This window comes from Oratosquilla oratoria, chromosome 2 (genome assembly GCF_046742065.1).
Source record: "Oratosquilla oratoria isolate Oo_2021 chromosome 2, ASM4674206v1, whole genome shotgun sequence".
Classification (NCBI taxonomy): Eukaryota; Metazoa; Arthropoda; class Malacostraca; order Stomatopoda; family Squillidae; genus Oratosquilla; species Oratosquilla oratoria.
In genome coordinates, this window is record NC_134778.1 from 72075954 (window position 1) to 72101824 (window position 25871).

Below are 25871 nucleotides of genomic sequence, written 5' to 3' on the forward strand. Positions count from 1 at the left end.
TATCGGGGGGGTAGCACCTGTAGATAGAAGGGGTCATTGATGGGTAAGATAGGTGGCGGGGAGACGGTTCTGTCTGATTTTTCTCTGAAGACCACCAGTGACGTGTATCTATCGTCGATCCTCTAGTGTTATCTTAAAGATGATTAAACTTTAGGGGACTCCCAAATGTTCCAGTTAACCTGTGCTATACAAGAATTGTCATATTGATAAAAGTTTTAATGTTTACTCTCCTCTTTCCATAAACGTTAACAAATAAGTGCACCGTCAGGATCGGCAGGGTCCCCACGTTGGGGGCCAGATGTGAGGATCGGCAGGGACCCCACGTTGGTTGGGCGCCAAATGTCAGGATCAGCAGTGGCCCTATGTTGAGCACTGAATATCAGGAGCAGCAGCGGCCCCACGATAGGTGCCAGATGTCAGAAAGGTGGCAATGTGGGGCAGGGCCTAACTGGATGCAAAGTTTTATTACAAGTGAAAAGCGTGGTTTAGAAAGCCAATTCTCTTTGTAGGTGCGCGACTCGCAGAACCGCGGCTTGTATGTGGCGATTCGCCAGTTGTTGGGCGCCGAGAAGATTCAGCTTTTTTTTTCTTTTTTTCTTTTCTCTCTCTCTCTCTCTCTCCGAGGTTGTCAGTCGGGTTCCGAGGCGATGAGAGACAGGTGAGGATATGTTCTCCTTCGGTTTCCGAGGCGACGAGTGCTCCTGATGGGTTCCGCCGGCCTTTATGTATCCAGGACCGGTTGCTTTCTGCCTGCTGTTTGGCCGCTGGTGGATCGCTCCTTTTGAGATGCAGTCTTCCGTGTGGCGATTGCATCTAGGACTGTTTGAATCTGTGGTTAGGCATATTCTGTGTTGGTGCCATTTTAATGCTAGATGGTGTCCTAAACGCAAGGGTATCAGTATGGTCCTTCATCCCCTCGAAAGAGATTTTGTGAAGTATTGAATATGGTCTGTCTTGGAGAGTTTTATTTCATTATATTTCATTATACTTTATTTTATTTTATTTTATTTTATTCTATTTTATTATTTTTTAACGTTTGGATGGTTGTGCTTATTTCATGAAATGTGATATTCTGTGGGAAGGATTTTAGTTTGTATGCAGGTGTCCAAATGGGGTGCTCTTGGTGTCTCCTGTTATTACTCAGTTTTAGTCTATATTGTAAATCGTTTGCTTCTTGTTTGTACTTGTGAATCGTACTGTGGAAGAACAGTTGAGGAAGTCGTTAGTTTCTATCTGTTGTCAACATCCATGCTCACGATGCTTTTTAGGAGATACACGTTGTCTGTTTTCACCACCTGATCCTGACATGCTGGCCAAAGGTCACATGAGGAGTATCTGTTTGTTATCATTGATTTCTAGGGTGAAGCTTCCATTCTTTCATTTCTGAGTAATTTCTTTATTGTTCAAGTTCTTGGCTGCAATTTTGTGCTATCAATGTTGAGTTAGAATTGCTATGTCATCTGCACATGAGTATAGAGGTGTTCAGTTCCTGTTCAGGGGTTGGGAGGTTATTTGTGAGGATGTATGATAGCATAGGTGAAAGTGCAAAACCCATAACGATACTTGGTATTCTAAAAACGGGCTTGTACGTTCTTTTGTAAAACTGTCTTGTTTCAACACAGGAAATATATGTATGTATGAGTATGTGTGTGTATTTTTCAAGCTATAATCTTGTATATGAGTAGCATCACAAAGCTACGACTGAATTCTAGGTTTGGTATTTCTCATTCCTCAGGTGTTGGTTCTTTTGGAATAAAGCCTTTCCCTCAACCAATATACTCTTACTTTACACTTCACAAGGATGCTATCGCTGCGTTCGACGTAAGTATAACACTCGGCTCAATATTTGATAGCTGGGATGTGTCTTGGAATGAAAGGAGGCCTATATGTATCTGTGTGGATCTGTTTGTCTGTCTGTCTGTGGGTGCGCCTGTCTGTGGGTGTGCCTGGCTGTGAGATTGTCTATCTGTGGATTTGCCTGTCTGTGGTAATACCTGTCTGTGGTAATACCTGTCTGTGGGATTGCCTATCTGTGGGATTGCCTATCTGTGGGATTGCCTATCTGTGGGTGTGCCTGTCTGTGGGATTGCCTGTCTGTGGGTGTGCCTGTCTGTGGGATTGCCTGTCTGTGGGATTGCCTATCTGTGGGTGTGGCTGTCTGTGGGTGTGGCTGTGATTGCCTGTCTGTGGGATTGCCTGTCTGTGGGATTGCCTGTCTGTGGGATTGCCTGTCTGTGGGATTGCCTGTCTGTGGAATTGCCTGTCTGTGGGATTGCCTGTCTGTGGGATTGGTTGCCTGCCTGTGGGTGTGCAACTGAAATTAGATCTGAAAGAGTACCATGAAATCAGATATGGAAAGGCTTGACATTCTCCTGATATTCATTTTTAAATTTATTATTGAAAGCTTCAGTTTTGTATAATGTAACGTTACTGATGCAGTTCCTGTATTCTGTATTACATTTGATGAAAAAAGTCCGGATGCGAGTGCAGAAAACTCTCTAGTACTCTACGAGTGTCTGCTTCTTCCTATTTTGTTGTCTAAATTCCATACCTCTGGTTTAATCAGAAACTAGGAACCGCTTACTTTGTTAATCTTGTAAGCAAAGCCCCATTTTATTGATTTATACGAGTAACCTGTGAGGGAAATAGTTTAGAGTTGCATTAATCACATTAAGAATAAAAATAAGAAATCAGATTTTGTAGGAGAAAAGAAAGAATATTTTCATGAACTGTAAAACGAGTAGCTTTTGTCCAGAAGTTGATATGTAGTTCCACATAGCTGATAAGAAACGTTTTGTATTCATTTCAACAACACTTTTTCCTAAACAGGACTCTGGTCTACTCGTCATCACCGACCTCGACATTGAAAGTCGACCATGTTTCAAAGAAAAAAGTAAGTTTGATAACTTGTTTTTCAATCATGCAAAAGCCAGGGTTTGGTTTGACAGAGGCGTAATGCCTGTAACGTAATACAGATACATGAAATTTACAAACATTTCACAACGTGTAATAAAGAATACTTTAGGTATAAGAAGCATCCATGAGTGGTGGAATGTTTGAGCCTATCTCTTTACAACAGTTCCTCGGAGTCGGGATCAGGATGGTAGAATTTTCGCGGCGGGTGGAGTTGGAGGTGGCTCAGGTATCAGATTGGGACCAGCTGCGCCGCCCGGATCAACAGATGAAGATGTCATCAGGACGTACTTCCCCGAGACATGGCTATGGGACCTTACTGTCATCCCGTGGGTACTTTGTGTCCCGTGTATATTCACACATATGATGAATACAACGGAAAGAATATACGTTCAATGCTAAAGTGCATCTCGATTGAAATTTCATACTTGGTGCAGGCCGATACTGAGATGAACTGTCATTAAATTGGAATATTTGGCTGATAACAGGAGAATAGTTTTGAGACTGGATTGAATCCAGTGTAAACAGAGTTCCATAATTCATATCCATGTTAGATGGATTAAGATCATCGTTGAAATTTGGATGATTGTCACGATTATGATATCCCTCACAGGAGCTCGGGCCAAAGCAGTGGCGTCTTCACCGTGCCGGACACCGTGACGGAGTGGGTGGGCAAAACGGTGTGTGTTCATCCAAGCAAGGGCGTAGGCTTCTCTGAAAAGTCCTCCATCATCACATTCACGTCGTTTTTCGCAGAGATCACATTACCTGCTTCAGTCAAACGCGGCGAGATCCTTCCTGTCAAGATTTCGGTTTTCAACTACCTTGACCAGAATCTTCCCGTAAGTGAAAAGTTCTTCAAGTGACATTTCGTTTTTTTTTTTTTTTTTTTTTTTTTTTTTTTTTACAAAGCAGTTAAAGAATATCTGAATTTCAAATGACTTTTCGTTTAGCATCTGCAAATGGTAAATGATATATGACTTTTGGTTCTCGAAAATTTAGACTTAGTTTTTAAGATTATAGGCTTGTTATTCTACGATTGTGTATAAACAAACCAAATCGGACTTTTTTTTAACCTATCAGTTTATGACCCTCCATTTGTGAATTACTTGTAATCTAAATGACCTAGTTTTGTTAGCTTAATTTTTAGATAGAAGTGACCATCAATTTGTGTCTATTGTCCATTTCTAATCAAGGTAAGAGTGATACTAGACAGCAGTCCATACTTTGATATACTGGGGAACGGTGATGCCGTTATTCCTCATGGCGAACGCTCTGGTTGTGTGACTTCTAACGAACAAGCCACTAGCACCATCCGTATCAAGCTGAAAGAAATAGGAAACGTAAACTTGACAGCAAGAGCCTTTGTGGACAACTCGGCCGGTCAGCAATGTGGATTTCAGGGCACTATTACCAAGAGGTATGTAGCAGTACGAGTGTAATGTGGTGATGCTCAATATTTCTTTTCACACAAACCAATATTCACTTAGAAAAAAAATGTTCTAGTTATTTGAAAGTCTGATTTGCGGGTTTCGGGGAAGTAGGGAGGGGTAGATATAAACGGTATTCCTTGTGCCTGTGATGACTGAGCCCAACAGTAAATATTAGCGATATATCTAATCATCATACATTAGGCAGACAGAAGCAAACGGTCGCTACTTGGGCGCCGCGTTGGTAGAGGTGGATCGAATCCAGCAGGGAGAAAGAATTCATAGTAAATGGATACTACATTAGATTTCTGCTCCAAAACTACATTTATTAAGTGGCAACGTCCTGATCCCATTTGATAAGTGTTCATGGCGTTAAACCAAATCATTAAGTATTAGGGTTGAGGCCTTAAGAGAGGGTCAAATAAGAGTTGTTTTTAATTATAGTATGCACAGATCTTCGTATGGAGGGCACAAACCCTACCCCGAATTTGGCCCTGACTACTTGACTAATTAACACGTAATTACTCCAAAATGGACGGTGAGGCTGCCCATTTTCGAAACATCTCCAACCTCTTCATCTCCCTCAAGAGATGCATCCCTGAGGGGCTGTCACCGTCTCCGGACTGGAACCAAGATATCTTGATCAATTCTAACTGTATTTCTTGCGCTTTTTCAAACGTGGAGAGCCGACGACTAGCAACGACCCTCTTTTTCCTACCCCATTGAGCCGGTGACATAAAAACGGTCACACATTGATACAAAGGACGAGTCTCAAGTTTCTTCCCAGAGAGATCTGTGGGAGGTTACGAGGAATGCTGCTAGCTTATGTGAGGCTGCAGGTTTTCCACTTGGTAAAACTCGAGGCAACCCTTTGTCGACTGATACCAAAGTGATGTCGTCTGTATGTTTTTTTTTTTCTGCAGAGACGCCCTGACGAGACCTCTCAAGGTAGAGGCTGAGGGTTTCGAACGAGAGAGGACTTGGACCAAGTATGTCTGCGCACACGGTAGGTGCAAGACGACAGTTTGTATGTAAGGCAGTGGCAAAAAAAAAAAAAAAAAGTGCGGGGGGTAAAACTTGTTTGTTTTAAATGTCATGGCATGCCATTGGCCAACAACATTTTCAATATTTAAGCCCGAGCAAACAGTACTTTATACTTTCCCTGAGTCAAGTGGTTCCCTAAAAACAAGTACTACCCGGTGACCTCTTGGATAATTACATGAATTAGATTAGACAAAACCACGATCTCTATCATCTTCAACTATGTTTCCATCCCGAATTTTCACACACGGAGAGTTGACAATTGACAATTACTCCTATTCTTCGTATTGGTCATTGACATAAAGTCTATTGAAATGGGTAAAAAAAAAGGGGAACAGTCGTCGATTGTCCACTCTCATGTGAAAAATTAGAGAAGGGAATAGTTGGTAAAGGTTCTGATTCTGTAAATAGAGGTAAGGTTGTAGATGAGATTAAAAATGAGGTGGTGGTGGATCCTTCCTAGTAGAAGTACTTCTGGAAGGTATCCATCGTTGATTCCAGAATACAGCTTAAGAAAAGTAAAGGAATTGGTATTCATCCACATGTCTGAGAGGTGACCACCACATTCCTTTTGGTTTTATTATGGAGAAATTAGTTATTTTGTATCTTTCTCAGAACCGGAGATATGAACACCATATTCCTTTTTATCTTATTATGGAGAAATTAATTTCCTTACATCTTTCCTGATAACTGGAGATATGAGCACAATTTTTTTTAATTTTATTATGGAAAATTTCATTTTCTTGCATCTTTCCTCAAAGCTGGCGATACGAGCTATTTCTTTTAATTCTATTGAGGAAAATTTCATTTTACATCTTCAGAACTGGAGAACAACGTAGACTCTCTGAACATAGGTAGTGTGGATATACCTGCAGGCATTGTAGAAGGATCAGCACGTGCCTTTTTCACTGTATCTGGTGACTTGCTTGGCCCAACACTAGCCGTAAGTTTGAGTCGTATTTTCGTTTTTTTAAGCGTTGGAAAATGATTTTTAGTGTGAGTACCTTTGTTCGTTCAAACTTGTTTTGTTGTTTTAATTATGCGTTATTACAGCCTACTACAAGAAAATTGCTTTAGGAAATGCAAAAAGATTGCTGAAAATGAAAATGATGAAATTTTGTTAAACCAAATCTCATAGTTAAGGTGCTAGATGCCAAAACAAGTTATGTAAAACCAATGTGAATGCGCAACTATTTTTTCGCATCTGTCCCACCAAATGAGGAATCTTGATAATGTTATATGTGTAGCAAAACTAGACAAATTCCTATTCTCTTTATGAAATCGCCTGTGGCTTTTTTTTCCCCCTACATAATTACATTTTATGAATTCCTAAAAAGCAAATCCGTAAATTTGATTATGGAAATGTAGGCTTCTTCATTCTATATTTCATATATAAAGGATTTTTTTTTTACCCTAACCAGGGACGCTAATATTTCTAATACTTGAGTCTCTTCGGCCACTGCGATGCTACAAAGGAACCCTTTGTAACAGACGGTACTCCCTCAGTGGCCCCTGTTTCTTAACACTTGATACTGTATCTTAACATTATTTTCTTTGTCATTTGTTTTCAGAACGTAGACAGACTAGTCCGAATGCCATTTGGATGTGGTGAGCAAAACCTAGTACTCTTTGCTCCAAACATTTTCGTCATGCAGTATTTGGAAGCATCGCAGCAACTCACGCCGGAAATTGCAGCCCGGATCAAGAGAAACATGGAAAGAGGTGAGACTTGGGGACAACGAGATTATTCGTTGTAGTTGCTATTTTAGTTTTCGATGACGGTTTCAAACTCTTTTTTGGCAGACAGTTTGGTATGTTACTCCAATCTCCTGAGATCTTGCCATTGAGAAATGCTTAAAATCAAAATAATGGTTCTTAGTTTCGTGGTCATGGTAGTTGGCACTGTGTAAAGGAACCTCTCCAATCTAAAATCTAGATATAGCAAAAACAAATAAATAATGATAAATAAATAAATAGATAAATGAATAAGTAAAAATAATAATAACAAAATCCATTGTTCCATTTCTTCTGAACAGTTGATGAGTTAACACTGTCTATAAAACTTGTCTATAGAACTTGTCTAAGTAGTTAATGATATCTATGATATTTGTACAATTATATAGTTATTTGTGTAAAATGCTATTTTCAGACCCTAAAAATGTAATCGGGTTCACAAAATACAACTTTCGAATTTTACCCATTTTCAAATGCACTCAAGTTTCAGATTTTTCGTAGAAGTCTAAGGGGTGAATTGTTTACACCCTGAAAAAGAATTCATCTAGTTTCGAATGCTTATGATACGATGTTAATATAGGTGGATTTATTCATAATTCATTTATCGTTCCTAATATAGGATATTACACTGAATGAGAATCAGGCAAGAAATAATGGTCTCAAACTGTCAGGAAATAGATTTAATTTGTAAGTGGGTAGAAACAACTTCGCCAACTGTGTAGTTAATGAATGGAATACGACTTCCTGCAGAGGCAGCGCAATATAGTTCAGTTCGGAGCTTTAAGATTCGTTTAGATAAATATCTAAGTAAGATGCTGTAATGACTACCATTTATTTTATATCATTTGTTTATTTGTTTTTTTGTTATTTGTATGTTTATGATCTAACTATACGTATGCATTTATTTTTTTATTATCATTTATATTATCATAATTATTTCATTTTATTTGATTTCTTTATCATTATTATTTTTTCGCATCCGACCTAGTTATGAACCAAAAGGTCTCCTGTCGGCATGCTCCGCTTTTGTAATCCATTTGTATTTTCTGAATAGGTTTTGTTTAGTGGTTTCGTAGAGTTCTTCTATATTTCTGCGACTCCATTTTGTAAAGCGAAACTACAATATTACCAAAGTATACTTTCCATGTAAAAAGCAAGTGAAGACGTCAAATATAAAGACCAAACATATGTACCATCCCTACAGCGTCGATGATATTGTATGATGCGGAATATTGCGCAATAATATTGATCTGCTAAGCCCCACTTAGCCCCCATCCCCCTCCGTGGTTGACTAGTAAATCTAACTTTTGTTGTGTAGGTGCATGCGAATGGCATTGTACGATTGTCGTGCATTGTACTTGTGAGTAGATTGGGAAATACATGCTTTCCCTCCTTTTGTATATAAGTACTATGAAATTTATTTATTAATCTATTATAACTATTGTATCAATGTCACTTCCATGTGGTCGTATATGCTTTCCCGCCGACCCAAAGTGGCGTCAGTTTCTCTTACGCCTTCAAAGCGTACGCACGTTTTTGTTGTAGTGCTTTAATTGATCAAATTAATACACTATTTTCCATTGTAATATACTTTCATTAGCAATTCGCGTACACCATGGGCTTTCATCTTGTTGCATATTTTCTTCCAGGACTAGTCAGAATAATAGCACATTTTAATTTGACACTCTCCTCTCTTTATGAAGGGTATTGAGATCCAAAGTTGTGTCAGTTTCTCTTACGCCTTTAAAGCGTACGCATGCTTTTGTTGCAGTGCTTTAATTGATAAGATTAATACACTATTTTCCATTGTAATATACTTTTATTAGCAACTCGCTTACACCATGGGCTTTCATCTTGTTGCATATTTTCTTCCAGGACTAGTCAGAATCATAGCACATTTTAATATTGAGACCTTTGTGTACATTGGCAGGCTACGAACGCCAGTTGGCATACCGGCACGATGACGGTTCCTACGGCGCCTTCGAAAGAACAGTAAGAAGAGGCTTCCAACCTACTGGCGAAACAGCGAAGGAGGAGGAATCTGGATCCACTTGGCTGACTGCATTTGTGATCAAAACGTATGCCCTAGCCAAGCAATACATCTTCATTGATGAGAAAGAATTGACCAAGTCCATCAAATGGCTCGAAACGTTACAATCAAATAGCGGGTGTTTCGTGTCAAAAGGAAAAGTCTTCAATAAAGCTATGAAGGTAAGGACATCTGGAGTTCATGAACTCTTTTGTGACCAATATCAATAACAAAACCTAGAGACAGCTAGAATAGAAATTACGCCCTATCCCAGTGGTTTCTAACTTTTTCTGAGTTGAGGCACCCTTGCCAAGCCTTTCAGAAGTCCTCGGCACCCTTATTAGAAAATCTAAATTCTAGTTTGTCAGTATTTTGTTGATTCAACATCAGTGTAACAAAATTTTGTCCCTGGACAATATGAAAATATTCGTCTTTACACTGATGCTGCTTTAATGAGCAAAAATGGATGACATATAGAGTCGGTAATGCGAAAATTATTTTTGCCCTGAATTTTGGCGGCATCCTCGGTTGATCTCACGGCACTCTTTGGTTGGAACCCTTTGCTCTATCCTGTAGAGGTGAAGTGTTACACTACACATGTTTCGTACATATACGACGTTATTTTCCTTTCAACATGCCCATGATCTCGAGTACCTATATCGAAAATTGAATTTTTTTGCCATTATGCAAAAGTGAATACAGATAAATAAATGACAATAGATTCATGTGCGTGAGTGTATGTGTGCGTGCCTTTATCTCGTCACATTTTACCCACATTTGTCTTCAACTTCCTTCTTTCGTACACCTTCCCAAACTGTCACTAACTTCCTTAATCTTACCTCTGATCCTGCTACAAACGCAGTGTCGTCAGCAAACAACAACTGGCTTATCTCCCAACTTTCTCCATTTTCTTTAACCATCTCCAATACCCGCACTATTACCCTTGCATTTACCTCTCGCACCACCCCATCCATGTATAAATTGAACAGCCATGGAGACATGACACATCCCTGGCGAAGTCGTACCTTTACCTCAAACCACTCGCTCTTTCCATTTCTAATTCTAACACAGGCTCTACTACTCTCGTAAAAACACTTGACTGCCCTTAACAGCTTATATTCTGTCCTTTCTCCATTTATCCTCCACTTTCAACTTACCTTCCACAAAAAAAAAAAAAAAAAATCTAATATTCCCCCACTCTCTCTCCTGAGAACATGTATATCCAAAACTCTTAGTGCATAGAGGGTTTAGGGAGAAATGTCAATGCAGTGGTATTGGGAAATCTCAATACTAGGAGAAGCGTGGTTGAGAAGTGTGGAGTGCCAGGAAAAAATCGTAATGGAGATTTGATGGTGGAGGTGTGTCTACTATGAGTTGGATACCTAACATTTAAGAAAAAAGTCGAGCATAAGTACACATGGGAGAGGGTGGTGGATGGAAAACTGGTAGAGAGAGCTTTAATGAACTATATAGTGGTAACCAGGAGAAGAGTAGGAAGTATATTTGCAATCCATTATATTTTCATAGATACACAAATAGATGTCTGAGGTCCCGTTATGTATGAATAATGACTTGATTTTTAAGCTTTTAAACCAAAGTATATAATTTAAAACGCAAAGCAAGGCTCTATAACATACGTCTCCCCCATTCTGTATTGTCTTTACGCTAGCCTCTCCTTTACCCTTGACATTACTCTGATCCTCTCCTATACACAGTCTTCTCTATCATTTATTGGTTTCTCCCTCTCCCTTACCTGTACGCTGACTTCTCCCTTTCCCTTGCCTATACACTAGCCTCTCCAACCCTTCTCTCTCCACTATCTACTCCTCTTCCCCTAGTCACAATATAGCTTAGCACTTGCTGAATATATATATTTTTTTTTTAATTCCAGTCACTGTTATATTATCTCTTGGTGACAGGGAGGCGTTGGCGTAGTCACATCAGACACTCCCCTGACGGCCTATGTTCTGATGGCAGTCATGGAGGCAGGCACGTCTCCACAGGTTCCTGCTGTGCAAAGAGGCATAGCTTGTCTAATGCAACAACGTCAAACTTGGTCTACCTATACTCGGGCCATAACTAGTTATGCTCTGGCCTTAGCAGGACATCCCGAAGCAAGGACAGTTATCCAAGAGCTCCTCCAGGAAGCCAAGAAATCCTTAAGCGAAATTATGTGGGAAATTCCAGCAGGTATGGCATGTTTCAGTTTAGGTAGCTTTGAAATCTTCAGGATACCAAAAAGGGTACACAATGATATAGGTTATTAACATTAAAACTAGTATAAATACTAATACCTCAATCTATCAGTAAGAAGATTTGGTCTAGAAGATGGTAGAATTAATTTTTCTAATCATGTAGTTATTGAATAAAACTTTGCTCAAAGGCGATGGCATGTAATACATTTTTAATTATTTTTCTAGATAAGATTAGATGAACATCTTGTAACGTCTATCAACTAAGTTGTCTAGCTGCTTACTTAGTTTAATTTATTTATTTTTTTTTCGGCGGAGGTGTAGTCAGAGAAACTGGCACTCTTCGGACTGGTCCCAGGTTTCCTATAACATTCAAATATACTTCTTCCACCTTTTCATATAGAGCTTAACAATTTCTTCTTCTGCATCCATCCACATTAGGTATCAAAAGACCAATCAAAATATATTCTCATGTTTAATTCGTAGCTTGAGTCTACGCAAGGATTACTCTTACTCTTCTTCCGATGGTCCTCGGACCACTTGGTGATCTATAACCGCTCTCGCCATGTCTGTGTTATACAAGGATTACTTGACAAAAATCCAAGTTGGATTAACGTGGTCTTGCATGTGAATTTTCAATGTACAGGTTTAAGTAGAGGTGTGGCGGTGGAGATTGCTGGCTATGCAGTCTTGGCCATGATGACCCTGGATGCAGCTGGCTACGATTCGGAGGTCTTCAAGGTCGTGAAATGGATCGTTAGTCAACGAAATGGCCAAGGTGGTTTCTATTACACACAGGTAAGGCTTACGTTTTTTCAGAATATGAGGGGGTTTCCCCGGCTAACGGTTCGTCGAACGCGGTTCGACAGACACGTGTTTCAAGTGATGTGTGAACGGGGTATTTGGTTGTCGAACACGTTGGTTATACCCCGTTCACACATCACTTTAAACACGTGTCTGCCGAACCGCGTTCGACGAACCGTTAGACCCGTGTAAACCCCTTCTTAGGGACGGACTTCGAGCTGGAGCCAACGAGAGTTGGCAAAGAGGGAGTAAACGGGAGAGGTATATTTAATCGGTTAGAGCAGTTTCCCAACCCTTGGGTCGCCAAGCGTTTTCCTGGGGTCGTCAAGACATCTTGTAGGGTAAGTTTTTGTTGCAAAATTATACAAGTTCAATACAATAACCATATATATTAACACGTATACAAATAGATTAGTGGGATTGCGCTCATATCATTAGGATCATATTGGGGTCGCCTGAGAAAATTTTTGGGAAACACTGGGTTAAAGGGTGGATTAATTGGTCGGTCAGAAAGGTGGGTTAGTTGGTCGGTTAGAGAATTAGTTTAATTATGGTTAATGATTAGATTATATTGCTCAAGTGGGAGTAGTAAATGAATCTTGTATCTAGACATCACATTGAAAAAGATCTGGAGAGGTCCATATTCTCATGGAAAGAAAAAAAAAGACTTGTCTACAACTATTTTCATTCAACTGTTTTTGTTTTATTGCAGCCATAAATGGTCCCTCTATAGATAAGATTATCTGAAAGCTTTAATGTACATTTATAAACGGAATGTATAAAACAAAAATATAATAATGAATGGGAAGCTAAAGTGTTTGTTGTCAAACGATACAAAGTAATTTTTATGGTAAATTTTGATCAATAAGCATCTAAGTATATGTAAGCAAAGCGCTAGATAGGGTGAAAAGGGCATTAAGATAATCACATTAGTAAGATGAAAAGCTTTGATAAACTGCCTCTAACCCAAACAGTGGTTTGGAGATATGAAGGGTACTTTATCCACTAGGAGGTAAGATAAGAGGGACAACAAATGTGTGTTGGAACGGTGAAGGATAGGTGCATGCGACATTCCTTATAAAGGAAAACATGGCTTTATGATATATATATATATATATATATATATACTGTATATATATATATATATATATATATATATAATTTGTTTTTACATTGACAGGATGGAAAGTAAATAGACACAACTCTGATATAACTTGTAAGTTAAATATATAATTACAGGAGTATGGTATGACCGAAAAGGGTATTTTTTTCCAAGTAAGGTTACCTTGCAGTCTAGTAATGCAATAATTAAACTTTTGGACATTACTATTGGCTCAAAATTTTAAATGACTAAACAATTTGCAAATGCCATTTTTAGCCTACTCTATAGGTCTTGTAGGGACAAATGTATTTTACTAATGCACATTTTTCCAGGACACTGTAGTCGCTCTCCAGGCCTTGGCAACCTATTCCATCCCAATCCAACAAGGTGATACCAATATAGCTGTGACCATTGGAGCCACAAACCTGCAGCAATCCTTCCAAGTTAACGATCTAAACAGAATTGTCCAGCAGTTTGTGATGCTTCCTACTGTGCCTACTCCCATTAACCTTGACATGAGAGGCCAGGGCTGTGCTAACCTGCAGGTTAGTAAAGAACTAGAAAGGTTTCAGGATTAATAATTTAATTCGGTTTCACGTCGTTAACTAGCCCCTATCAGGAGGCAAGGACGGTACTCCTTACAAAAGACTTTGTAGCATTAAATTTAATTAACTATGCCCTTGGTCCGACTCCCTGGTGGAGAGGTTCGAACTCCCGTCGTTTCGACCTCCGCCGTAAGTAATGGCGCTCTAAACCGCTTAGGATGGATAGGTAATAATAGTAGGATTTTGTACCAGACGATTGGAAGGAAATGTAATTTTGTAATAATGAAACTGACAATAACTGAGTCCAAAATGTGTATTTAGAAAGGAATATACAATGAATTAGATTTGAAATAGCAAACGTTGAGGACATTACAATTAAATGTCTGAAGTGAGGTAGATAATTGAAATGTGTTTATTGTTGATTAAATGTACTGTATTTATCACATAATACCATACAGAGCTGTGATGATTATTTTGTAATTTTCACATCCAAATTTCCCTCCACTAAAAGCTAATCACATAGGTTAAACTCTGTACAAGTTTGCTACCAGATACATTTTATAGAAAATAATGTATCCTTTCCACACAGTGATGCACTAGGTTCATGCGTTTCAAACTTGTACCTTCAAGTGGTTTGTGATTATGAATATTAAGCATCCTTTTCCGCTGCAGGCTGTCCTTCGCTACAACGTGCCTGACCCGGATCCAACTGACGTCTTCAGCCTCGATGTGAACACACGCACAGTACCGGACGACAAGTGTCTCACCAAAAACATCAGAGCATGTGCTAGATATCTCTTGCCAGATCAGGCGTCTAACATGGCCATCCTCGAAATCGATCTCATCTCAGGTTATGTGCCTGTCAAGGAGGATCTACAGGCAGTCGTTGACAGCACAGAACTGTTCAAGAAATATGAAGTAGATGGCAACAAGGTCACGTTTTATATCGACGAGCTGACCAGTATTACTTTGTGTGCAGATTTCAATGTAAGATCACCCAAATTCATATCGTAACCTTCCCCCCCCCCATCCCACCTGACCTTCTTCCAAATTTATTCCCATTATCCCCACAACCTATCAATAACCTTGGTCATTTGATCGTCTGAGACAGATGCAATATTCTCCCGGTTGTTTAAGAAATCATACTCCAAATGTACATCATTAGTCTTTATAGTTCTACTATGTTTTTTTTTCTCGAAATTATGCAAACACCGAGGAAGCGTCCTGTCTCTGATTGAACTGGCTGTGTGTATATCTGAGGAACAAACAAATGTAGGAAAGAGTACAAAATACGAAAAAAATTGAAAGGTTTGAATGGATTAGTTCTGCAAAGGAACCCATATAAGAACTACAAGGGAGAACGTATTTGGTACCATGGAAAGTATGTGGGGAAAGTACTACAAAAAAAAAAAAAAAAAAAAAAAAATCCAGAAAGCCTTTGATAAGGTACCTCATATGAGGTTAATGTCGAGAGATCGAACCATGGATATTAGAGGAGCAGTGTTAAATTGGATTGAAGCCTGGTTGAAAGATAGAAGACAGTATAGTAATTAATGGGACATCGTATAGCTGGTCTCCTGTTACCAGTGGGGTACCCCAAGGATCTGTAGTAGGTCCGCTCTTCATCATCTATATCAATGATATAGATGTTGGAATGGTGACCAGCATAGCTAAGTTTGCGGATTATACTAAGTAGGGAGCAAATGTCGCAACACCTGAAAGTGTAGAAAATCTTGGGTCAGTTTTGGAGAGAGTGGGAAAGTGGGCTAAGAAGTGGCTGATGCCATTTATTTGGGATAAGTGGAAGATCATGTATATCGGGCATCTAGACCAGAGGGCAGACTACACTCTTCTAGGTCATGACATAGCAAATGCAGAATTGGACAAAGATTTGGGTGTCTTGATCAGTCCTCAAAACAGTGCATTGAAGTAGAAAAGGAGGTACAAAATTTTTTAGGTTACACCAGAAGACAATTTCGTTACCTAAACCAAGAAATAGTCTTGACACTTTACAATTCTCTGGTTCGTTCCCATCTGGGATACGCCATCCAGTTCTGGTCGCAGAATTTGAGGATGAACGTGCAGAGACTAGAACGAGTTCAGGCACGAGCAACGAAACTTGTTCCTGCCATTAGACACATGGCTACCAGAGGCGCCTCAAGGTATTGCGGCTCTTTTCTCTAGAAGCCAGGAGATTGCGAGGACTGCTAATAGAGCTTTTCAAAATATTTCAGGGATATGATAACATTAACTATCGACATCTCTTCAGCTTCAATATAAATGCCACTCGCAACCATGGGTGAAAGCTTAATCCCCCTCGTTACTCTTGTGACAATGTTGGTGACTTAACCTGTAAAATCTGCGACACTTGGAACAAGCTGCCAAAGGACGTTGTAAACGGTTCTTCGGTTGAGCAATTCAAAAGATGTTAGACAAGGTGCTACACACATTAGTGCAAGTACTAGTATGAATCCCCAGTAACCTTTTAACGATACCTCCTTGATGTGGGTTGCAAAACCTTTCGAGGTACTGGGGTTCCTTGTAACTCCTTTTAACCCTCCCATTCTCATTCTCTTGTTCTTGCTCTCTCATTCCCACTCTCTCGCTTTCTCCTCTCCCTCACTTTCTTCTCTCTCTCTCTCTCTCTCTCTCTCTCTCTCTCTCTCTCTCTCTCTCTCTCTCTCTCTCTCTCTCTCTCCTCTCTCTCTCTCTCTCTCTCTCTCTCTCTCTCTCTCTCTCTCTCTCTGTCTCTCTCTCTCTCTCTCTCTCTCTCTCTCTCTCTCTCTCTCTCTCTCTCTCTCTCTCTCTCTGTCTCTCTGTCTCTCTGTCTCTCTGTCTCTCTGTCTCTCTGTCTCTCTGTCTCTCTGTCTCTCTGTCTCTCTGTCTCTCTGTCTCTCTGTCTCTCTGTCTCTCTGTCTCTCTCTCTCTCTCTCTCTCTCTCTCTCTCTCTCTCTCTCTCTCTCTCTCTCTCTCTCTCTCTCTCTCTCTCTCTCTCTCTCTCTCTCTCTCTCTCTCTCTCTTTTCTCTCACTCTCTCTCTCTCTTTTCTCTCTCGAGGTTAGAGTTGAAAGGTGGGGTATTTGTAAGTTTTTTTATACGCATTTGGATTGTGACTATTTTAGTAGAGGTGTCCGTTAGTGTTTTACTTTGAAGTTAGGCTGTGGTGTGCGAATGTTAAGAGCCCACTTTTGTTGTATGCAGTCTTCCCTGACTGTTGCAGTCTTCCCTGACTATTACTTATTCAGTAAAGATGGCTTTAGTTTCTTATATTAGTGTTGTGTGTTATGTTGAAGAAGTTTCGTGTGTTTGTAATGTTGTTCATTGGTGTTCTTGAGTGTGAGCACTGATGTGTGGAGACTAAGGCTAAAAATTTGTATACTAGTTTGTGTTGACGAGTATGCACGTGAGGTGAACCCGCGTGCAGAATATGTTGCACTTAATTGATGTGTGATAAATGTATCAATTTGGTGTACGAGGGGAATTTGTACGCACCTGAGTTGGTTTGTCACTGGCTATTGGCTAGGTGTGGGAGGGGAGGGCCAGGACTACTGGCTTGATGATGAAAAAAAAAAAAATAAGAGGAAGGGTGACTGGTACAAAAGGCTAGAGAGGGTAGGGAGTTTGTGCTCGATCCGGAGACCAGCTATAGGCCCCTCCATGCTGCACCTCGTTTCGGTCGTCGGCGCAGTATCCCGCAGGGACGCCGCAGTGTATCATATGCCTACAAACACTCACACTTACTTTCCTATATACGTAAGGTCATATTCCATTTCTGAATAATCTCGATGTTCTTCCTTCCTCGTTTCAGGTAACACGTGAGGTAGACGTCGATAACGTCAAACCAGGCACAGTGCGGGCATATGATTACTATCAGCCAGAGTTTACCATCGAAAGGGTGAGTGTTTTACAAAGGATTACAAAGGCGGAGCATGCCGACAGGAGACCTTTTGGTCCATAACCAGGTCGGATGCGAAGAAAATTATAATAAATGAATAAAAGTTATAAAATAAATAATGATGAATAGAATAAATAAACGCATAGGTATTGTTAAATAATAAACAAACAGGTAAATAGTAAATAACAAATTGACAGAGAACTAATAATAAATGAAAATCAAGCAAATAATAAATAAACAAGTAGCGACTAATTGAAACTTCTATTATGATTCTACTGTTATAGCTTTGTGTGTGTGTGTGTGTGTGTGTGTGTGTGTTTACCTAGATGTGTTTACCTAGATGTGTTTACCTAGATGTGTTTACCTAGTTTGTGTTTACTTAGTTTGTGTTTACTTAGTTTGTGTTTACTTAGTTTGTGTTTACTTAGTTTGTGTTTACTTAGTTTGTGTTTACTTAGTTTGTGTTCACCTAGTTGTTTATCTAGTTGTGTTTATCTAGTTGTGTTTATCTAGTTGTATTTACCTAGTTGTGTTTACCTAGTTGTGTTTACCTAGTTGTGTTTACCTAGTTGTATTTTACGGGCAGGGGAGCTAAGCTCGCGGGGTCCCGTCAACATATCTCATTTTATCACACCTATTTTTAAATTCATGTAATGTTTTTGCACACACCAGTTTCTCATCTAACTTGTTCCAACTGTCTATTACTCTGTGAGGAAAGCTATTCTTTTTCAGATCTCTTCTATAGCTGTCTTTATTGATTTTCTTTCCGTGTCCTCTTGTATTTCTATCATCCCATTTTATCAGATTCTCTCTTTCAATAATTTCTATGCCTTTCATGATTCTGTAAATAGCTATCAAACCTCCTCTCTCTCTTCTTTGCTCTAGTGTCTGTAGTTCAAGCTTTGCTAGTCTCTCTACATATGATAGTTTAGAGAGTGTTGGTGCCAATTTTGTAATTGCTCTTTGTATTCTTTCAAGTTTTTTTTATATATTTTTTTTTGTACTTGGTGACCACATCGTTGCTGCATATTCCAATCTTGGTCTTATCAGAGTGATTAGAATTTTCTTCACCATTTCTTCATCCAGGTATGTAAATGCCACTTTGATTGTTCTTATTAAATTATAAGTTTCTCCAAAAATCTTATTTATATGTTTCTCAGGTGACATATTATTCATAACAATGACTCCCAGGTCCTTCTCATTTTCTACTTTTTTTTATTCCTTCTCCCAATTTATATGATCCTGTTATTCTGTTTTTGCTTTTTCCAAATTCCATTATAATACACTTTTTAGTGTTGAACTCCATCTCCCACTTCCTACTCCATTCCCATACTTTATTCAGATCACTCTGTAGTGACTCACAATCTTCTTCCGTGTTCACTTTTTTCAACAGTTTTGCATCATCTGCAAAGAAGCTCATATAGCTTTCAATTCCTTCATCCATATCATTAATATATATAGCAAACATTATTGGGGCCAGAACTGTTCCTTGTGGAACACCGCTTATTACTTCATCCAATTTTGAGTGTTTGTCTCTTATCACTACTCTCATTTTTCTTTCTTGCAAAAAGTCTTCCATCCATTTAAGCAGTTTTCCCTGTATTCCTCCTTCAGTTTCTAATTTCTTAAGCAACTTCTTATGTGGTACTTTGTCAAAAGTTTTTTTTTAGGTCTAGAAATGCACAATCAGCCCATCCATCTCTTTCTTGTATTATATCTATTAGCCTTGAATAGAAACATATTAAATTGGTGACGCATGATCGTCCTTGTCTGAATCCAAATTGCCTCGGATTTAGCACGTTTTTTTTTTTTCTAAATATTTTACCCATCTACTTTTGATAGTTCTTTCACAATTTTTTGCTATTGTACTTGTTAGAGAGACTGGTCTATAGTTGGTAGGGTCTTCTATATTTCCCCCTTTATATATAAGTAATATATTTTCTTTTTTTCCAATCTTATGGAACTTTTCCTTCTTTCAAGGAACTGTTTATTATGCTATGTATTTTGTTTGCCAGTTCATTTCTGCCAGTTCATTTCTGCATTCTTTCAAAATTCAGTTTGCTATTTCATCTGATCGATGCGATTTTCTGACATCAAGATTACTCAAGTGTTTCAATATTTCATTCTTTGTTACTTCTATTTCTTTCATAGGGGGGACTTTCTCTTTCCATTCGATCTCTTCAGGTTGTATGTTCTCCCTTGTAAACACCGATTTAAAATGCTTGTTCATAATTTCCGCCATTTCTATTTCCTCTGTGTATTCAACTCCTCCTTGTCTTAATTTCTCCAAGTCTTGTTTGTTTTTCAGTTTGTTGTTTACAAATCTGTAAAATAGTTTTGGTTGATCTTTACATTTTTCTATGACATCTTTTTCATATTTTCTCTTTTCCTCTCTGCACGCTTGTACATATTCATTTCTATAACAAGTATATATTTTCCATTTTTCAGGCCTTTTGTCTTTGTTCCATTTGGTCCAATCTTTGTCTCTTTTGTCTTTTAACTCCCTACAACTTTTGTTGTATCAGCACTTTACATATTCTTTTTCGTGTTTTTGTCTTGGGACATACTTTTCCACTCCTTTTTTTTATATATATATATATAAATTTTTGTCAAAATATTCCATTTCTCTTCCACTGTTGCTTCTTCTTTGTATATTCCTTCCCAGTTTTCTTTTTGAAAGAATTCTCTTATTTTATCAAAGTTTGTTTTTTCATACATCATTCTTCCTTTTCTATATTCATTTCTTTTCATGCATTTCTCCTCATTTAGTTCCAGTTCAATAAATATGTGGTCACTTTTACTTATTGGTGTTTTATATTCAATCTTGTCCACTATTCTAGGTTCAGATGTAATTATTAGGTCTGGTCTCGATGGTTCTTCATTTCTGTACCTAGTGTTCTCCTGTATCCACTGTGTCATTGTATGGTCAGTAATCATCTCGATTAGAGCGTTTCCCCATGAGCCGTCTCCACCCTTTACTGTCATTTCTTCCCAGCAGATTTCTTTGCAATTAAAGTCGCCCATTATAACTATTCTTCCTCCATCTTCCATTATTTAATTTAATGTTATCTTTGTGTCCTCTAACATATTTTTATGTTCACTCTCTTCCCACGAGGCTGTTTTCGGAGGCACACAATTTATCACAAACTTTCTGCTCCTCTTATCTCTGTCTTCCACTTCGATCATAATCATCTCTACTGTATTCTTTCCATATGTGACACACCTCACGTTTATATCCTTAGTCAGGAACATAACTCCACCCCCTTGCTTTGTCTCTCTGTTTCTAATCCAATAATTATATGTATCATGTCCTACACTGTTGGGTGGTAGTGGACCTTTTAATTTTGTTTCTACAATTCCCATTATGTCCGGTTCTTTTTCCTTCAGATAATCATTCAGCTCATTCAATCCTGTTATTTATCCATCTATATTTGTGTAAGACACTTTTAGTTTTCTGCCACTTCCATTGTGTTTTCTGTTTCCCTTTTGTTTTTCTCTAGTATTTCGAATTTCCTTACTTTCATATTCACTACTCTCCAATAGAATTTCTCTTTTTCTCACTCTATTCTGTTCTCGTTTTTTGCTTAGCTTCATGTCTTTTCATTTTCCCCCTCCCTTTCCTCTTTATTCATTTCCCTTTTTATCCATACCCTTTTATATTGTTCACTTGCTGCTAGTTTCCCTGTTTTGGATAAAATATTGTCTGCCGTCGTTTGTGACCTGAATTTAATCTTAATTGGTCTGGTCTTATCTGTACTATACTTTCCGAGTCTAAACTTCTCTTCAATTTGTTTCATAATTTCAGGTTCATCTTCCTGAACTAATTCAAGTAAACTGCTTACTTTTTCATTTTCCTCCTTGATTCTTGTGGTTCTATCTGGGTTATGTTTCTCTTCCATTCCTAATATAATTATACATTTCTTTCTATCTGCTAAGTCTCTTACTATATTTTCCTTTTGTCTCATCACTTTAATAACTGAGTCTTCAGTTTGTTCTTTCATTTGCTGTGTAATCATGTCAGTAAATGCAACTTTACTGTTTTCTTGGATTTTTTTTCCAGCCCTGTGCTTCCTTTGCTATGGCCCGTTTGTTGTCTTTACTATTCCTCTTTAATTCTTCATTCTCCTCGTTTACTTCTTTTAACTGTCTTTTTAATTCTTCTATTTCATTAGTTAAATTTTTGTTCGCCTTCTCTAGTTCTTCCAATCTTTCAACACTTTGCGCAATCTTTGTTATCCTACCGAACCTAATCTCCCAATATTCGGTCATTTCTTGAAGTTTTTCCTCCAGTTTTACCAGTCGGGGGAGGTTGGTATCCGCCCGCCCCCCTCATCAAATCCATGGAAATTATTATCCTCACCTTCCATTGTACTGCTCCTATCTATATTTCTAATCTTTACATTTTTGTTAATCCCGTCATCACCAAAATCATGATCGGTCCTCCGTTTTGTTTACGAGACGCCTGGCCACTTGGATCAAGTCTTCCCCTTCCTCATTTCCTTCCATTTCCCTCAGTAATCCCTCCCCCTCTCCCTTTTCCTCACTTTCCCACTACACCACGAGGAATCCCCCCTGTAAATACCATTGATACTTCCTTTGCATTGAGATCCACGAGAATTTCACTTTCTCTTCAAGACGTCAATCTTCGCCGTCCATCCAACGGACGTACGTACGTGTATTTATATGTGTGTATTTACCTAGTTGTATTTTACGGGAAGGGGAGCTATGCTCGTGGGGTCCCGTCTTCATATCTCATTTTATCTCAACTATTTTTAAATTCATGTATTGTTTTTGCACACACCACTTTCTCATCTAACTTGTTCCAACTGTTTATTACTCTGTGAGGAAAGCTGTTCTTTTTCAAGTCTCTTCTATAGCTGTCTTTTTTTATTTTCTTTCCGTGTCCTCTTGTATTTCTGTTATCCCATTTTATCAGATTCTCTCTATCAGTAATTTCTATGCCTTTCATGATTCTGTAAATAGCTATCAAATCTCCTCTCTCTCTTCTTTGCTCTAGTGTCTGTAGTTCAAGTTTTTCTAGTCTCTCTTCATATGATAGTTTTGAGAGCGTTGGTGCCAGTTTTGTAATTGCTCTTTGTATTCTTTCAAGTTTTTTTTTATACATTTTTTTGTACTTGGTGACCATATCGTTGCTGCATATTCCAATCTTGGTCTTATCAGGGTGATTAGGATTTTCTTCACCATTTCTTCATCCAGGTATGTAAATGCAACTTTGATTGTTCTTATTAAATTATAAGTTTCTCCAAAAATCTTATTTATGTTTCTCAGGTGACATATTATTCATAACAATGACTCCCAGGTCCTTCTCATTTTCTACTTTTTTTATTCCTTCTTCTCCCAATTTATATGCTCCTGTTATTCTGTTTTTGCTTTTTCCAAATTCCATTATACTACACTTTTTTGTATTGAACTCCATCTCCCACTTCCTACTCCATTCCTGTACTATATTTAGATCTCTCTGTAGTTATTCACAATCTTCTTCAGTTTCCACTCTTTTCAGTAGTTTTGCATCATCTGTAAAGAAGCTCATATAGCTTTCTATTCCTTCATCCATATCATTAATATATATAGCAAACATTATTGGGGCCAGTACTGTTCCCTGCGGAACACCGATTATTACTTCATCCCATTTTGAGTGCTGGTTTCTTATCACTACTCTCATTTTTCTTTCTTGCAAAAAGTCTTCCATCCAATTTGGTAGTTTTGCCTGTATTCCTCCTTGAGTTTCTAATTTCTTAAGCAACTTCTTATGTGGTACTTTGTCAAAAGCTTTTCTTAGGTCTAGAAATGCACAGTCCGCCCATCCATCTCTTTCTTGTATTATATCTATTAGCCTTGAATAGAAACATATTAAATTGGTGACGCATGATCGTCCTTGTCTGAATCCAAATTGCCTTGGATTTAACACTTTGTTTTTTCTAAATATTTTACCCATCTTCTTTTGATATTTCTTTCAAAATTTTTGCTATTGTACTTGTTAGAGAGACTGGTCTATAGTTTGTAGGGTCTTCTTTATTTCCTCCTTTATATATAGGTACTATATTTGCTTTTTTCCAATCTTCTGGAACTTTTCCTTCTTTCAAGGAACTGTTTAGTATGCTATGTATTTTGTCTGCCAGTTCATTCCTGCATTCTTTCAGAATCCAGTTTGCTATATCATCTGGTCCATGCGATTTTCTGACATCAAGATTACTCAAGTGTGTCAATATTTCATTCTTTGTTACTTCTATTTCTTCCATAGGGGGGACTTTCTCTTTCCATTCAATCTCTTCAGGTTGTATGTTCTCCCTTGTAAACACTGATTTAAAATGTTTGTTCATAATTTCCGCCATTTCTATTTCCTCTGTGTATTCAACTCCTCCTTGTCTTACTTTCTCCAAGTCTTGTTTGTTTTTCAGTTTATTGTTTACAAATCTGTAGAATAGTTTTGGTTGATCTTTACACTTTTCTATGACATCTTTTTCATATTTTCTCTTTTCCTCTCTGCACTTTTGTACATATTCATTTCTATAACATGTATATATTTTCCATTTATCAGGTCTTCTGTCTTTGTTCCATCTGGTCCAAGCTTTGTCTCTTTTGTCTTTTAGTTCCCTACAACTTTTGTTGTACCAGCATTTTACATATTCTTTTTCTTGTTTTTGTCTTGGGACATACTTTTCCACTCCTTTTTTGTAAATTTTTGTCAAAATATTCCATTTCTCTTCCACTGTTGTTTCTTCTTTGTATATTTCTTCCCAGTTTTCTTGTTGAAAGAATTCTCTTATTTTATCAAAGTTTGTTTTTTCATACATCATTCTTCCTTTTCTATATTGCTCATTTCTTTTCCTATATTTTTCTTCATTAAGTTCCAGTTCAATCAATATGTGGTCACTTTTACTTATTGGTGTTTTATATTCAATCTTGTCCACTATTCTAGGTTCAGATGTAATTATTAAGTCTCGATGGTTCTTCTTCATTTCTATACCTGGTGTTCTCCTGTATCCATTGTGTCATTGTATGGTCAGTAATCATCTCAAGTAGAGCGTTTCCCCATGAGCCGTCTCCACCCTTTACTGTCATTTCTTCCCAGCAGATTTCTTTGCAATTAAAGTCGCCCATTATAAGCATTCTTCCTCCATCTTCCATTATTTTATTTAATGTTACCTTTGTGTCCTCTAACATACTTTTATGTTCACTCTCCTCCCATCAGGCTGTTTTCGGAGGCACATAATTTATCACAAATTTTCTGCTCTTCTTATCTCTGTCTTCCACTTCTATCATAATCATCATCTACTGTATTCTTTCCATATATGACACCCTTCACGTTTATATCCTTCTTAGTCAGGAACATAACTCCACCCCCTTGCTTTTTCTCTCTGTTTTTAATCCAATAATTATATGCATCATGTCCTACACTGTTGGGTGGTAGTGGGCCTTTTAATTTTGTTTCTACAATTCCCATTATGTCCGGTTCTTTTTCTTTCAAATAATCATTCAGCTCATTCAATCCTGTTATTAATCCATCTATATTTGTGTAAGACACTCTTAGTTTTCTGTCACTTCCATTGTGTTCTCTGTTTCCCTTTTGTTTTTCTCTTGTATGTCGAACTGCCTTAGTTTCATATTCACTACTCTCCAATAGAATCTCTCTTTCTCTGACTCCGTTCTGCTCTCGTTTTTTGTCTTAGCTTCAAGTCTTTTCTGCTTTTCTTCCTCTCTTTCCTCTTTATTCATTTCCCTTTTTATCCATACCTTTTTATATTGTTCACTTGTTGCTAGTTTCCCTGTTTTGGATAAGATATTCTCTGCCGTCGTTTGTGACCAGAATTTAATCTTAATTTGTCTGGTCATAACTATACTAAACTTTCCCAGCCTGAAATTATCCACAATATCCTTCATAATTTCTGGTTCATCTTCCTGAACTAATTCTAGTAAACTGCTTACTTTTTCATTTTCCTCATTGGTTCTTGAGGTTCTATCTGGGTTATGTTTCTCTTCCATTCCTAATATAATTATACATTTCTTTTTGTCAGCTAAGTCTCTTACTATATTCTCCTTCTGTCTCATCACTTTAATAACTGAGTCTTCAGTTTGTTCTCTCATTTGCTGTTTAATTATATCAGTAAATGCAACTTTACTGTTTTCTTTTATCGACTTCCATCCCTCTGTTTTCTTTACTATTCC

General features: G+C 38.1%; 1 protein-coding gene across 1 annotated transcript in view; it reads left to right on the plus strand.

Annotated features, from left to right (window-relative positions):
• Positions 1–25871, plus strand: part of LOC143039879 (alpha-1-inhibitor 3-like) — a 59499-nt gene that overhangs the window by 28116 nt on the left and 5512 nt on the right. The window contains exons 15-28 of the mRNA XM_076210190.1: positions 1736–1821; positions 2830–2893; positions 3080–3242; positions 3527–3755; positions 4110–4333; positions 5267–5349; positions 6206–6327; positions 6956–7106; positions 9049–9329; positions 11067–11337; positions 11986–12137; positions 13578–13790; positions 14463–14777; positions 17598–17684. Coding sequence (XP_076066305.1) covers positions 1736–1821; positions 2830–2893; positions 3080–3242; positions 3527–3755; positions 4110–4333; positions 5267–5349; positions 6206–6327; positions 6956–7106; positions 9049–9329; positions 11067–11337; positions 11986–12137; positions 13578–13790; positions 14463–14777; positions 17598–17684 — 2441 coding nt within the window. The remainder of the gene's footprint in view (positions 1–1735; positions 1822–2829; positions 2894–3079; positions 3243–3526; positions 3756–4109; positions 4334–5266; positions 5350–6205; positions 6328–6955; positions 7107–9048; positions 9330–11066; positions 11338–11985; positions 12138–13577; positions 13791–14462; positions 14778–17597; positions 17685–25871) is intronic.